This window comes from Cervus canadensis, chromosome 2, assembly GCF_019320065.1.
Source record: "Cervus canadensis isolate Bull #8, Minnesota chromosome 2, ASM1932006v1, whole genome shotgun sequence".
In the NCBI taxonomy this organism is placed as follows: domain Eukaryota; kingdom Metazoa; phylum Chordata; class Mammalia; order Artiodactyla; family Cervidae; genus Cervus; species Cervus canadensis.
The window spans coordinates 19,236,324-19,249,480 of record NC_057387.1 but is presented as its reverse complement, the minus strand read 5'-3'; the positions used below and the strand labels follow the sequence as shown (position 1 = coordinate 19,249,480).

Genomic DNA, 13,157 nt, shown 5'->3' with positions numbered 1-13,157 from the left:
CTCACCTGTACCCAACACGAGCTATTCCAAACTTTCCTGATCCAACTGTAGCAAAGCACCCAAATCCAAATTTCTGTTGATGAGCCTTCCAATGCAATACACGTTCCCACCTCCCCAAAGGTGTACACGTTGTGTTCTCCTCTGAGATTACCTTCCCTCCCTTGCCTCCTTGGAGAGTTGCACTTAACCTTAAGGCTCCGCTCTAACAGTCCTATCCCAGCAGCCCTCTGTCAGAGCCTGCTCCTGCACCCACTGCTTCCTACATACTCTACACTGTAACACAGGTCCCATTCCTTCATAACTACTTATTCACTCTTCTCCCCGATAAAATCATAAGCTCCTGAAGACCTCCTTGATGGCTTATTTAGCACAGTGCCTTGCTTAGAGTAGGCACGTCGAAGAATATGTGTTGCACGAATTCCAGGTAATGTGGTCTGGGATCTTCCCAATTCCTTTTCTTTTGAGAACATTAGACTCCTCAGTTTAGAGAAGTGGTACAGAACACTGGAAAAAAGCAGACATGAAAAGGGGGGAAACAAGGAAAAAATGAGCAAAGACCAAGAAAGGCAACACTAAGAAAAACTACAGGGACTACTCTTGTGGTCTAGTGGTTGAGAATCAGCCTGCCAATGCAGAAGGCATGGGTTCAATCCCTAGTCCGGGAAGATTCCACATGTTGCAGAGCAACTTAGCCCATGAACCACAACTACTGCACCCATATGTCACAACTGCTGAAGCCTGTGTACGGCAGCTACCGAGTCCAGGCACCCAAGAGTCTGTGCTCTGCAACAGGAGAAGCCACTGCAATGAGAAGCCCATGCACACAACTAGAGAGTAGCCCCTGCTTGCCGCAACTAGAGAAAGCCCATGGGCAGCAATGACGACCCAGCACAGCCAATAAATAAAATAAATGAATGAATAAATGAATTTAAAACAGAAATACAAATGGCTAAAAAAATATACAAAAGATGCTCAACATTACCAGTAACAAAGGAAATGCAAAAATTAAAATAATAATGAGTTATCATTTGCGGGGAATTTCATTAAATTTTGATTTGAAAAGTGTAAGACAAGACACACAGAAGTACGCTCACAGCAGCAAGGCTTGCAGTGGGAAAACGCTGGAAACAACCCAGATGGTGCGCTGACAAGGGAATGGATGAATAAACTCTGCCAGAGTAATACAATGAACCACTATATTCAGCCGTGAAAATAAATGAACTACAGCTACATGCATCGACATGACAGAATCTCAAAATTAATATTATGCAAAAAAGTAAGCAGTAGAATACAGATGATGCCAGGTATACAAAGTTCAAAACACGTCAAACTAAGCAATACATTACTTGAGTATGTAGTCAAAGTATAATAAAAAGCAAAAAAATAAAAACACAAAATTCCCAAATTCTGTGCAGGAAGCAGAAGGGTTATGATCCATAAGGGACCCAGAGAGCTTCAAAGTATTGGTAATGTTCTGTTTCTTAAGGCGGCTGTTCAGTACACAGGTGACCATTTTCTCTGCTGTGTTTTAAAACTTCCCATATAGGGACTTTTCTGGTGATCTAGTGATGAAGACTCTGTGCTTCCACTGCGGGGGCACAGGCATGGGTTCAATCCCTGGGCATCAGGGAATTAAAATCCCGTATGCCACATGGTGTGACAGGAAAAAAAAAAAAACCTTCCTATATACAAAGGTATCCTTTCTTGCTTTTCAGTAAAGTGAGTGAGTTACTTCATGTAAATCCTGCAGAAATATCATTTTTAAATCAAGTGAATGGCAAATTTTAAAGATACTGATAATACCTAAGATGAGGATGCAGGAAAAAAGACTAATTTCACATGTATATCATCAGAGATTATAAAAGTATTTTTAGAAATCAATTTGGTCAATATTAAGAGTGCATACTTTTTTAAACCCTTTGACTAATTCCACTTTTAGGAATATGCACATTTACCCAAAGATATGTGTGTAAAAATGTTAACTGCAATCCTCTTTACAATACTTAAAGACCTGGAAACAGCATAAATAGTCTCAAGTGAGTGAATTAAGTATGGTAATATCCATGCTATGAAATACTACACTGCTGATAAGTAAACCTCTGCAAGTTGACAGGAAAAGACCTCCAAGATACATCAAGTGAGGAATTTCCCTGGTGGTCCAGTAGTTAAGAATCCACCTTGCAATGCAGAGGATGCAGGTTAGATCCCTGGTCGGGAACTAAGATCCCATGCCGTGAAGCAACTAAGTCTGTACACTGCAACTACTGAAGACCATGTGCTCTGGAGCCCAAGTGCCGCAACTAGAAAGGCTGCATGCCACAAACAGACAGTACATGCACCCCAACTAGAGAGTCTGTGCACCGCAACAAACATCCCACATGATGCAGCAAAGATCCCGTGCTACAACTAAGACCAGATGCAGCCAAATAAATATTGAAAAGATATGTTAAGTGAAAAAAGCAAGTCACAATTTAATTCATAAAATATGACCTCTTATTTATTTAAGTACATATATATGTTCAGAGTATTAGTAATTGTCAACTCCTAAGTAAAGCGAATACTACATGCTAAGCCCTACTGGGTCCTGTTCTAAGCGCTTTATATGTATTAACTCATTTAATCCTCATAAGGCAACTATAAGTTAGGTATAAATCCCCATTTTACAGATGAGAAAATGGAGGCACATAAGTATCTTGCCCAAGGTCACATAATTAGTAAGGAGAAGAGTCAGGATTCAAACCCAGGCCCTGTGACTCCAGAGTCTGTACTCCTAACCACCATGCCACACTGGCGTTTCTTGAAAGTAACCACAACAGAAAAGCACTGAACTCACACACACTAAGCTAGAAAAAGTCTACTCAGTGGTAAAGAATCTGCCTGCAACACAGGAGATTCGGGTTCGATCCCTGGGTTGGGAAGATCCCCTGGAGGAGGAAATGGCAACTCACTCCAATATTCTTGCTTGAAAACTCCCATGGACAGAGGAACCTAGCAGGCCACAGTCCGTGGGGTCGCAAAGAGTTGGACACGACTGAACACAAGGAAAAAGTCAGAGGAGTAAAGGGACTTTCAGCTCATACATCAACACTTCTACAGTGTTTTAAACGTCTGCAACAAAAATGTATTTGTGTGACATTCCTATATAAAATAGATAAAAGAAAGAGAAGGAAAGAAAAAATACTAAACTTCGAGACAAAGGTGGAGTTTGAGTACAAATGGCACCTACTAATCCTTGAGCAAATCATTTTATCTCTCTGGGCAATTTCCCATCTGCAAATGGGGGGTAATAATACCCACCTTGCCTGTACTTTAGGCAAGTAGGTAGCAGATATTTAGGAAGAGTGTGAAAGTACTTTGCAAACCATAAATCACTTCCCAAAAGTGAGGCAAGCATTGACTTTCCCAAGGAGCTCTAGGAAAACTTCAAGGGAGGGGAGTGGGTGAAACCAACTGTCTAAAAGGAGCCTGTGAGGGCTTCCTTGGTGGCTTAATGGTAAAGAATCTGCCTGCCAATGCAGGAGACTCGGGTTCTATCCCTGGTCCAGGAAGATCCCACACGCCATGGAGCAACTAAGCCCGTGTGCCTTCAATAAATAAAAAAATAAAAGGAGCCTATGAATAAATCTAGGGTTCTTTCTGGCACTTCATCCTCCGGAACCAGAGGATCCAGTCTGTAAGGCCACAGACTTCACCCCACAGCCCCAAACCACAGCCAAGGAGGAAAACCCAGGCCCCTCTCTGTTTGGTGCCACTGGTTTCTGGGGCTGGAGGGACCCCAGGGCTGTGAGCAGGCTTCAGGGAGCTTTAGGAATACCCCAAAATATCTAGCAGGGGGGTCCCCTCTGGGGACTCTCTGAACGGTAAGATAGCAAGGGGAGCCATCTTCTCTAGGGAAAAAGGAACAGAGCTAATCACAAGGTAAGCAGCCTCTAACCTCATAAACATTCTTGGGGAGAAGCCCAGCCACCTCTAAATTATAGGCAGCCTCTCCACTCTGTTCAAACAAATCTCCAGCTGTGACTCACTCCTCAGAGCGGGGAGGGGGTAAACACATAGCTAAGGGCTTAGAGATCAAGACGCTAAGGAACAGTGATAGGGAGATAAACAGGGAGGCCCCAGAGGTTCTCACACCTCAGGCTCACATGAATAGTGGAAAGATCCATGGGAAAATGTATCTCCCCAGCTCCTACTCCCCAGGCTGCTACGAGGGCCATGAGGACTGAATGGCAGGTGAGAGTCAAGGGCCTCTGAGTAAGATCGTCCCTCAGCTGGAAACCAGCATCCTTAATTTATCCGTACCCTATAATCCACTCCTCCACCATCTTGTCCCTTGACCCTGTTCCCTGTTTCCACTTGGAATGTCTGTGGTCTCTCAAGCAGCCCCCTCAATTTTTCCCTTCTGAGAAATGGAAATAGCCAGCCTCTTGAAACAATGGTTCCCAAGAGGTCAGGTCGAGGAAAGCCCCAGTAAAGTCAAAGAGGCTAGGTGCAGTGACTGGGGGACCATCCTCTCTGGGCTGAGACTCCTAACCCACTTGGCTCACAGGTCTCATGGGGTCCTCTTGGTCCTGCCTCTTGCAGGGCTCTCTAGGTCAGAGCTGGCCCTTTGTTGCATTCCTGCTCCTCCCCACAGAGTAACCAACAAAACAGGTGTTTGCTTTTTGTCTGGTTCCCTGCCCAAAGGCATGGGCTGGACAAGCTCTATGCAGAGAGCTGACCAAGGTGATTGGGAGGTGAAGTGAGAAAAAGGGATTTAGGGTGGCACCCTAAATTGAGGCAGTTCTCATTCTCTGGACCGCTGGCACAGCAAAACACAGGGGCTAGCAGTGAGAGGGAGGTGGGCTCCTGAACTCTCAACTCTGAGGAATACACCCTTTTGCTCAGCCAGTCTTCCTTTAGGAAACCCACCTCATGCCCAGCCAGCCTGGAATCCCCAGTTCCCTGGCACCCCCTCCCCTTCTCCAGTCTCTGATTACCTTGCTTTGTGATTTTTGCTTTCTTTGCCCCTAAGCTCTAGAAGACCATTTCCTTTTCCTTCCTCTCTGTTTTCTTTTCCTCTTCCTGCCCCTGCTGGCCAGGCTTCAATCTGGGCCAAGAGTCCCCTGGCACATACCTGTTCCCTCAACTAAACCTCCCCACCCCTAGGAGACAAAGGTATTTCACAAGACTGAATCGTGACCCAAAGAGGCACATACCATAATTATCAGCAGGCGAGGAAGCTTGTCCCACCTGCTCTGAGTACACGTGTATGGAACTGAAACCATCTGGGTGCATACTCCACCCCACCACTCCCACCTGCGGGAAATATGGGCAGACGTTGGCGCCAAATGCCTGGTGACTCCATAAACCTCCCCTCTCAGATCCTCCCACAGAGCCCAGCATTCCCCAAATTCCTGGCAGGTTTGGAGACATCATCAGCTGTAGTGCTCCTAAAGGTAAAAACTTGGCAACGAATGGGGGAAATAGAATGGTGTGAGGAGGAATTTACGGGCTGAGCTTGTGGCAGAGCTCATGAGTGAAAGGAACAGGCAGTCACTGAACCTGAATGGCTCCTCTGCCCAGGAGTTTCTTTCCCCATCCAGGTGGCAGGGCTGCCACCGGCTTAGAATTCATTCATTCCTTTGGAGTAAGCATCAATGGCTCCAGAAGAATCCTCTTTTAAAATGCAAATATTCCGACGCAGCAATTCCAAACCTAGGTATTTCTTGCCAAGAGAAATTAAAACATAAGTCCACATAAAAACTTGTCAACAAATGTTCATAAGAGCATTATTCATAAAAGAAGAAAAGAAGAAACAACCAACTAATAAGAAGCCACTGGGAAAGATTGAGGGCAGGAGAAGGGGACGACAGAGGATAAGATGGCTGGATGGCATCACCGACTCAATGGACATGGGTTTGGGTGGACTCCAGGAATTGGTGATGGACAGGGAGGCCTGGCGTGCTGCGGTTCATTGGGTTGTAAAGAGTCAGACACAACTGAGCAACTGAACTGAACTGAACTGTATAGTGCAGGGAACTCCACTCAATACTCTGTTATGGCCTATATAGGAAAAGATTCTAGAAAAGAGTGGATATATGCATAAGTGATTTGCTTTGCCATACACCTGAAACAAACACAACACTGTAAATCAACTAGACTCCAATTTCAAAACATTTTTTTTTAAAAGAAGCAACCCAGACGCCCAGTGACATTTACCCGTGATGAACACGTCAGAATATTTCCATGCAATGTAACACTTGTTATTCGGTCATAAAGAGGAATGAAATACTGATTCAGGTTACAACATGGGTCAACCTTAAAAACATGCTAACCAGAGGAAGCCAGTCACAAAGGATCACATATTACATGATTACATTTAGATAAAATATCTAGAATAGGCAAACCATAGAGAAAGACAGTAGACTGCTATGGCTGGGGTCAGGGACTATTGGAGAAAAATGGGGAGTGCTTGCTAATGCGTCAGGATTTCTTTATGGGGTGATGAAATATGTTCTAAAATCAGCTGTGTTGATGACTATACAACTCTGTGAATATACTAAAACCCATTAAATTGTATATGGAATGGGTGATATGTATGGCATGTGAATTATATCTCAATAAAACTATTATAAAAAGAAAATGAAAATGAGGCCTATAGTGAGCCTTCAGTAAATCATAACTTTAGTAAAAGAAAAAAAAAAAGTCTTTCTAAATTAGGAAAGACTTGGCATTAAACTAATGCAGCTTCTGAGGTCCTAAAGAAATGACACCTATTTCAGGATAAAGACAAAGGTTCAGACTGCAGCTGATGTAAAATTTCAAATCCACTCAGATATTGAGAAAACCTCTCTAGCTAGACTGACCAATATAAACATTGTAGAGAGGACTGGGTGCTGGTGGGGGGGAGTGTTAGTTGCTCAGTCCTGTCTGACTTTTTGCAACCCACAGACTATAGCCTCTGTCCATGGAATTCTCCAGGCAAGAACTGTGGAGTGGGTAGCCATTCCCTTCTCCAGGGGACCTTCCCAACCCAGGGACTGAACTTGGGTCTCCCACATTGCGGGCAGATTCTTTACCATCTGAGCCACCAGGGAAGTCCTGGGGTGGAGGCAGGGAGAAAATATTCTAAGGAAGGGTAACACTGACAGGATGCTTAAAAGGACCTTCTCACAGCCCAGACATCATGGGACACCAGCTGCCTTGGCCATGATTTCAGAAAAAGGAGAAGGAGGAAAAGAGCCCAGAACAAGATGCTAAAACATGAACCCTGACTATCACTCTAAGACAGTCCCTGCTGAGTTGAGACTAGCCGAGGTGATTCAGGTCTTCACTCTGGATCTACATAGATGTCCCTTTTGACCCTCAAGACCCTCCACTGACAGAGGAAAGGGGAAAGGAACAGGTAAGAGCAGACATCAACATAATGAGGAGCAAAACTTCTTTCTCCATCCCTTGACCAGGGGGAGTTAAAACAGTCTAGCCGTAAGTAACAAAGAGAAAATAATGACTAACATCTGAGCACTTACCATGTGCCAGGCATTGTACGTAATATTTCATATGCATTCTTCACAACAACCTTATGAAAAGGATGTAATTATTATCCCCGTTTTACAAATGAGGAAACTGAGACTAAAGAGATAAAGTAGTTTATCAAAGTGATCTTGGGCAAAGCAAACACTGAAGCTCTGACTATAGTCCAGTGGGTCAGACTCCCAGAACCAGGCTCTTAACTGCAATGTTATGAATAGAACCACAATTTAGTCAAAAATTGTGATATAATTTCTTTGGGAAGAAGGCAGAAGGAAAAGGAAGCATGTAAGGGGTGCCAGTATAAACCTTCCTATAATTCCTACAACAGGAAGTCAACAATGTCTAAAACTGACAAATCATAAGCAAACTATTTAGAAACATGGCCATAAACACTAGACAGAACTAAGAGTTAAGAGCGGTAACTTCCACTTTGGGTGGTTTTGGGTGGCTTCTGTTTTAGTCACTAAGTGTAAGTCATGTCTGACTCTTTACGACCCCATGGACTGGAGCCTGCCAGCCTCCCCTGTGCATGGGATTCCCAGGCAAGAATACTGGAGTGAGTTGCCATTTCCTTCTCCAGGGGATCTTCTCTACCCAGGGATAGAATCTGCATCTCCTGCCTCAGCAGGATTCTTTACTCAGGAATCTCAGGAGATTCTTTACTGCTCAGCTGGTCTTAGGTAGGGAATTGCTTACTATTTTCTTTTAAAGGCCTTTGATATTACTAGATCTTTTTAAAATCATACACATACATTCCTTTGATTAAAAATGATTTAAAAAGGAAAAGAAAGATAATCAGAGATCATTTAAATTAAGTCTATTGCTGTTCTTGTTACCAATTTCCATCCTCCTCCACTGATAACAGCATTGGGGTTTTGTTTCAGAGAATCTCCTCCTTTACTGGGTAATCTGGTGGGCCTCTTAATCAAGGAACCCCAAGCCCTGGCCAAGAGGGGAAGGGGCCAATGACACTTTCTCCCTGGAATCTTGAACAGAATGGCAAAAAGACCTAACACAGCTGGAAACAGTGGACCCAGAACTGGAAACCCTCCATTCTCTCCTTCCATTTACCCAGGCCCCAGGACTCCCTTGGTTTAGACTTTTTAAGCTTAAATTCTGTGAGCTGCCCATTTCCTTCTAATAAAGTCCTCTTTTGCTTAAGTTAGTTGAAGCCACTCTCTGTTGTTTATAATAAGGGAACTTAATGGAATGTCTTTAAAAAAATGAGTATGAGGTTAATCTGTGCTTTTATTTGCCAGTACAATTTACTACAGTGGCTTGCAAAGTTTTTTGGCCTTAAAAAACACATTTAAAAAAAAAACACATTTTACATCACAATCAAATAAATACACATACGCATATATAATATGTAAACAAAGATCTAACTGAAACAAAAGTTTCACCAAAAGTGTCTACCCTAACACTCTGAGCCTGTTAACTCTTATTTCTTATTTTAAGAAATAAGAAGTTTGTTGCTTTTTAGAGCAGTTTTAGGTTTGTAACAAAATTGACAGGAAGATATAGAAATTTCCCATATGCCCCCTCCCCACACACATGCATAGCCATTATCAGTATCATTCACCAGAATGGTACTTTTTAACCGAAGATGAACATATACTGATACATCATAACCACCTAGGATCCACAGATCATCTTAACATTCACTCTAAGTCAAGTGAGTATGTTACACCTTCCATGGGTTTGGACAAATGTATAATGACGTATATTCATCATTATACTATCAAGTATTTTCACTGCCCTAAAAAACTTCTGTACTCTTTGTATTCATCTGCATTCTCCCCCCAGATTCCTGGCATCCATTGGTCTTTTTATTGTCTCCATAGTTTTACCATTTCCAGAATGGCATACAGTTGGACTCACTTTCTTTTTTCCTGAAAAGAGAAGTTCAAAGCTTTTATGACTGTAAGACCATTCATAGCTCACCCATGTAAGGGCCAGACAGGCTGTAGGTGGCAAACTCTTCCACTAAATACTGCAACTTCTCTTCCAATACTGAGCCCTATCCCACTGTCCCTGCCCAGTGGAGGTGCAGGCGGACATGTGTAGGGTATTTATTCATAGGAAGGCCACAAGTTTTGTGCCTCTCGTTACAGTGAACCCAGATTCCTGTTGGGTGTGTTACAAATAGAGGGGCCATTTCTTCAGGCCTCCTGCTCTGAGCACATCTATTTCTTTTTTACAGCTGGTTCTGACCCACTAAGTTGATTTTAGTGACTGTGTGATTATGATCAGCAGTTGGAAAGCACTGGCTCCTTGTACCTGCCGCATCTGCCTCCAACAATAAAAACAACCCAGAGAATGCAGCAGCCATATTTCCAGTGACCATGTGTGGTGCACTGAGGCACATGGCCTGGTTGTTGGAGAAACACCAACACAGTCCCAGGGTCCTGACACTCAGCAGGACACACCAGTCAGTTAAACTGTCTGCACTGCTGACACCAAAAGAAACAACTTCTTCGTTCATTTATTCACTCACTCACTTTGCACACGCACTGAGCACTCATTCAACAGTGTGAATATACAAGAGGTTCCTGGGGACTGTCCAGAGCCATAAATTGTCTTCAAGATGGCTCAGAGGAAAGGAATCCAGGACAAAGCCTGTCTCCTGACTGATTGATTGTTTACCATCTCCTCTTCTGTAAGAGCTCAGGAATGTCTCCAACACCAGATATGGGCAATAGTGATTTCATTCCCACCTTTGAAGTCAAATAACTCTCAAATTCAGCCTGGTAAGAAGGAATAAAAGAAAATTTCTGTCTCTCTCTTACTCTAGAGGCCTCTGATTAGCTTCAAACTAATCCACAGCTGGAGACTGTCTGAATTTCTTGCTATTTTCCAATCCACTCTTTCTGCCCCACCAGACAAGCAGCAAAACATCAAGGGATAGAAGAGAGTGTCAATTCATTCTCAACACTGCCAATGCCTTAGATTTAAGACTTCTCTGAATCTCTTTTCTACAATAAGCAAAAAGAAGTCAAGTCATTCCTCTCCTTTATGTCCCTCATATCCTGCCTCAGCCATTCCAAAACAGTGAGCAAGCATTTGGAATAGGACTTGGGTCTAACACAATAGAGGATGGATTTTTTTCCCCCATCTCTTCTGTGTCCCAGAGCTGGGGGAGTGGCAAATAACAGAAGACAGGGGTGGGGGTATTGGGGTTGGGCAGTAGCAATACCTGAATTGTAATGTGATAGAAACTCACAGCCTGGACAGAAATGGAGGGGGGACTGTGAGCCGAATTAAGTGATCATCTATACCCTAAACTTGAAATGACCAACTATTCTACAAATATACTTTGAAAAGCCACAATCCAGGTGCAGATGGATTAGCTCTATCTCAAGGGCATGCTGAAACAGGAAGACAGGAACAGAATCAGAGTGCAGTGGGGGAAAGGGAGGGATACAAACTCCCAATCACCTTGGCTCCCGTTCATTCTCCCCCAGAATAGCTTGGAAACTGATGAAACAGTACACATTCATTCTGGGTTAGGTTTCCCAGCAGAGCCACAAGTTACCCTCCTCTGAGGGTATGAGGAAAAACCACACGGTCTGCTGTGGTGGGGAGGAGACCAAGGGAGTGAGGGGAGCTGGGCAGATAGCTTAGCACTGGAGCAAATGGGAAGGGCTGCTCGCTCCCCCACTCTCACTCTGTCTAGAAGCTCGTGCAGGTCACTTCCCTCCCCTTCTCAGCCCAGGTTCTGGCATCCCTTCCCACTTGCTCCGTGCTTGAAGACGGAAGCAAAACCAACCGAAAGTCCCAGGAAGCTATCGGCTGACCGATGGGAGGAGGGGAGCAGGAAAACCGGCATGGGGGAAAGAGCAGAAATCATAGCAGAGAGAGGTGACCCCAAGCAGACAGCCTCCTAGCGCAAAATAAGAGTCCTTGGCCAATCTCGGCGTACTTGGAGTTCTACCACCCCCACCCTCCAGTCCAAGCCCTAGAATTTCACTTTGTAGCCTTTGTCTTGCTACTGATCGCCCAAAGCACTACGAAGTTCTTTGAAGAACCCCTGAAGTCATCAAGACCCACAGAAAAGCCTAATCCCCCTCGATGGGAACCAAAGTCCAAAAGGGCACAGGGATCCCGTCCCTGGAGCTCATTCTCCTACGACACAGCCTAACAGCCCATAGGACGCCTGAGCAGCGCGCACCGGTGACCCGCGCCGAGTTCCGGGCAGGAGCCGCAGTGTCCTCCCAAAGGGCAGGGAAGCCCCGTGTCCTCTAGCCTCAGAAGAGTCTTTATCCAGCTGACCCCACTGCCCGCCGCGAAGTGGCAGAAAAAGAGAAGCGCCGCGACGAGCTACCACACCGAGCGCGACATCAGATGTCAAAGAACCCCTCGCGGGGCACTGCAAAGGAAGAATTCGAAAACGAGAATATCAAGCTAGGTAGTCGGCGCGAACGCTTTTTCTTACCGCGTTCTGCCCCTCCGGGTGCACGTCCACCAATGTACACCAATTACTCGTCCCGTTCATCTTTTCCTGCGGGGGTCGCAGCACAAAGCCCAACCCTCTGCCCTGCAGTCTGGCTCTTACTAAGCGGGCGCGCGCCGAACCGCCCCACCTTGTATAGTCGCGTCAGGGGCGGGGGCAAAACAGGACACGCCCCTAAGACGCCATTGGCCAACGAGTGGGCGAAAGGGCGCAATGGGCGTGGTCTAGATGTATCAGGACGCGCCCATCTGAGCTCGCACTGATTTACCTAGAGGTGGGGCTTATGGCTTGGGAGCAACTTATTTGCTTAACTGAAGTTTTGTATAGCGTTTTATGCCTATATGAAGAAATGGCAACCCACTGCAGCATTCTTGCCTGGAAAATCCCATGGACAGAGGAGCCTGACGGGTTACAGTCCAGAGCGTCGCAAAGAGTAGGACATGACTGAGCGACTAAGCACATATGCGTGTATGGTTGTCCCTCAAACATTAGTCTTGCCTTCACCTTTCAATTCAGACCAGTGTTTGTAAGATAGAATTACCCTGCCAGCCCCTAGAGGATGAGGAGTTGGAAAAATCTTCCATACATTCTCCTGTTCCTACATATCGGCCAGCCTGTAGGGTTCGTGGAGCTGAGCAAACCTTACAGACTTCCAGGACCAGCTCGCTCAGACTGGCCTAAGCCAGTCTGGCAAGTGCCCTTCGCTGGCAGGAAGCCCAGGCCAAAGTCAATGCCAGCTTGGCTATGGGTGGGGCTTGTTTGGCAGAAGCTATTATATCGAAGCTGCCCTTATATAGAAGGGAGAGGCGGGACACATTGCCTTAAAAGGAATTTGTATTCTTGAGAAGGGATAAATCTCAACTTCTCCAGTGGCATTTGCTCCCCAAGCCCAGGTTAGCATCTTAAGGGCCCATGAGAGAGGCTGGTCTAGCAGGACCTTGGAGCCTCTCCCAGCCCAACTGCTCTTGGCAGGTGGCTTCTCAGTGGGGCTGTGATCTTCATGGACATCAGACAGGAGGAGGTCTGACCTACTCTTGAGTGGGCAGAACTTCTGAATCTGACAATAGACTCTGGTGAACACCTAATCCCCTCTTCAAGGGGACACAAGGGCAGGGATGACAGAAACTTCCCAGGTAGGAACTGGGTCATATGAAATGTAGGAATGGATGGTGTCTTTGCAACTGGAAGGTAA

At 45.2% G+C, this 13,157-nt stretch overlaps 1 protein-coding gene and 1 non-coding gene across 5 annotated transcripts in view; both read right to left on the bottom strand.

The window, feature by feature from the left end:
• TUFT1 (tuftelin 1) overlaps positions 1–12,078 on the bottom strand; it is a 42,610-nt gene extending 30,532 nt beyond the window's left edge. For all 4 annotated transcript variants that reach the window (XM_043458333.1, XM_043458340.1, XM_043458354.1 and 1 more), the window contains exon 1: positions 11,948–12,078. In XM_043458333.1, coding sequence (XP_043314268.1) covers positions 11,948–12,007 — 60 coding nt within the window. In that variant the 5' untranslated portion in view covers positions 12,008–12,078. The remainder of the gene's footprint in view (positions 1–11,947) is intronic.
• On the bottom strand, positions 9,572–9,701 carry LOC122437542. Its single transcript, XR_006268352.1, has one exon. It is a non-coding gene; the product is annotated as a small nucleolar RNA SNORA11 (small nucleolar RNA).
• Positions 12,079–13,157: the final 1,079 nt, after the last annotated feature.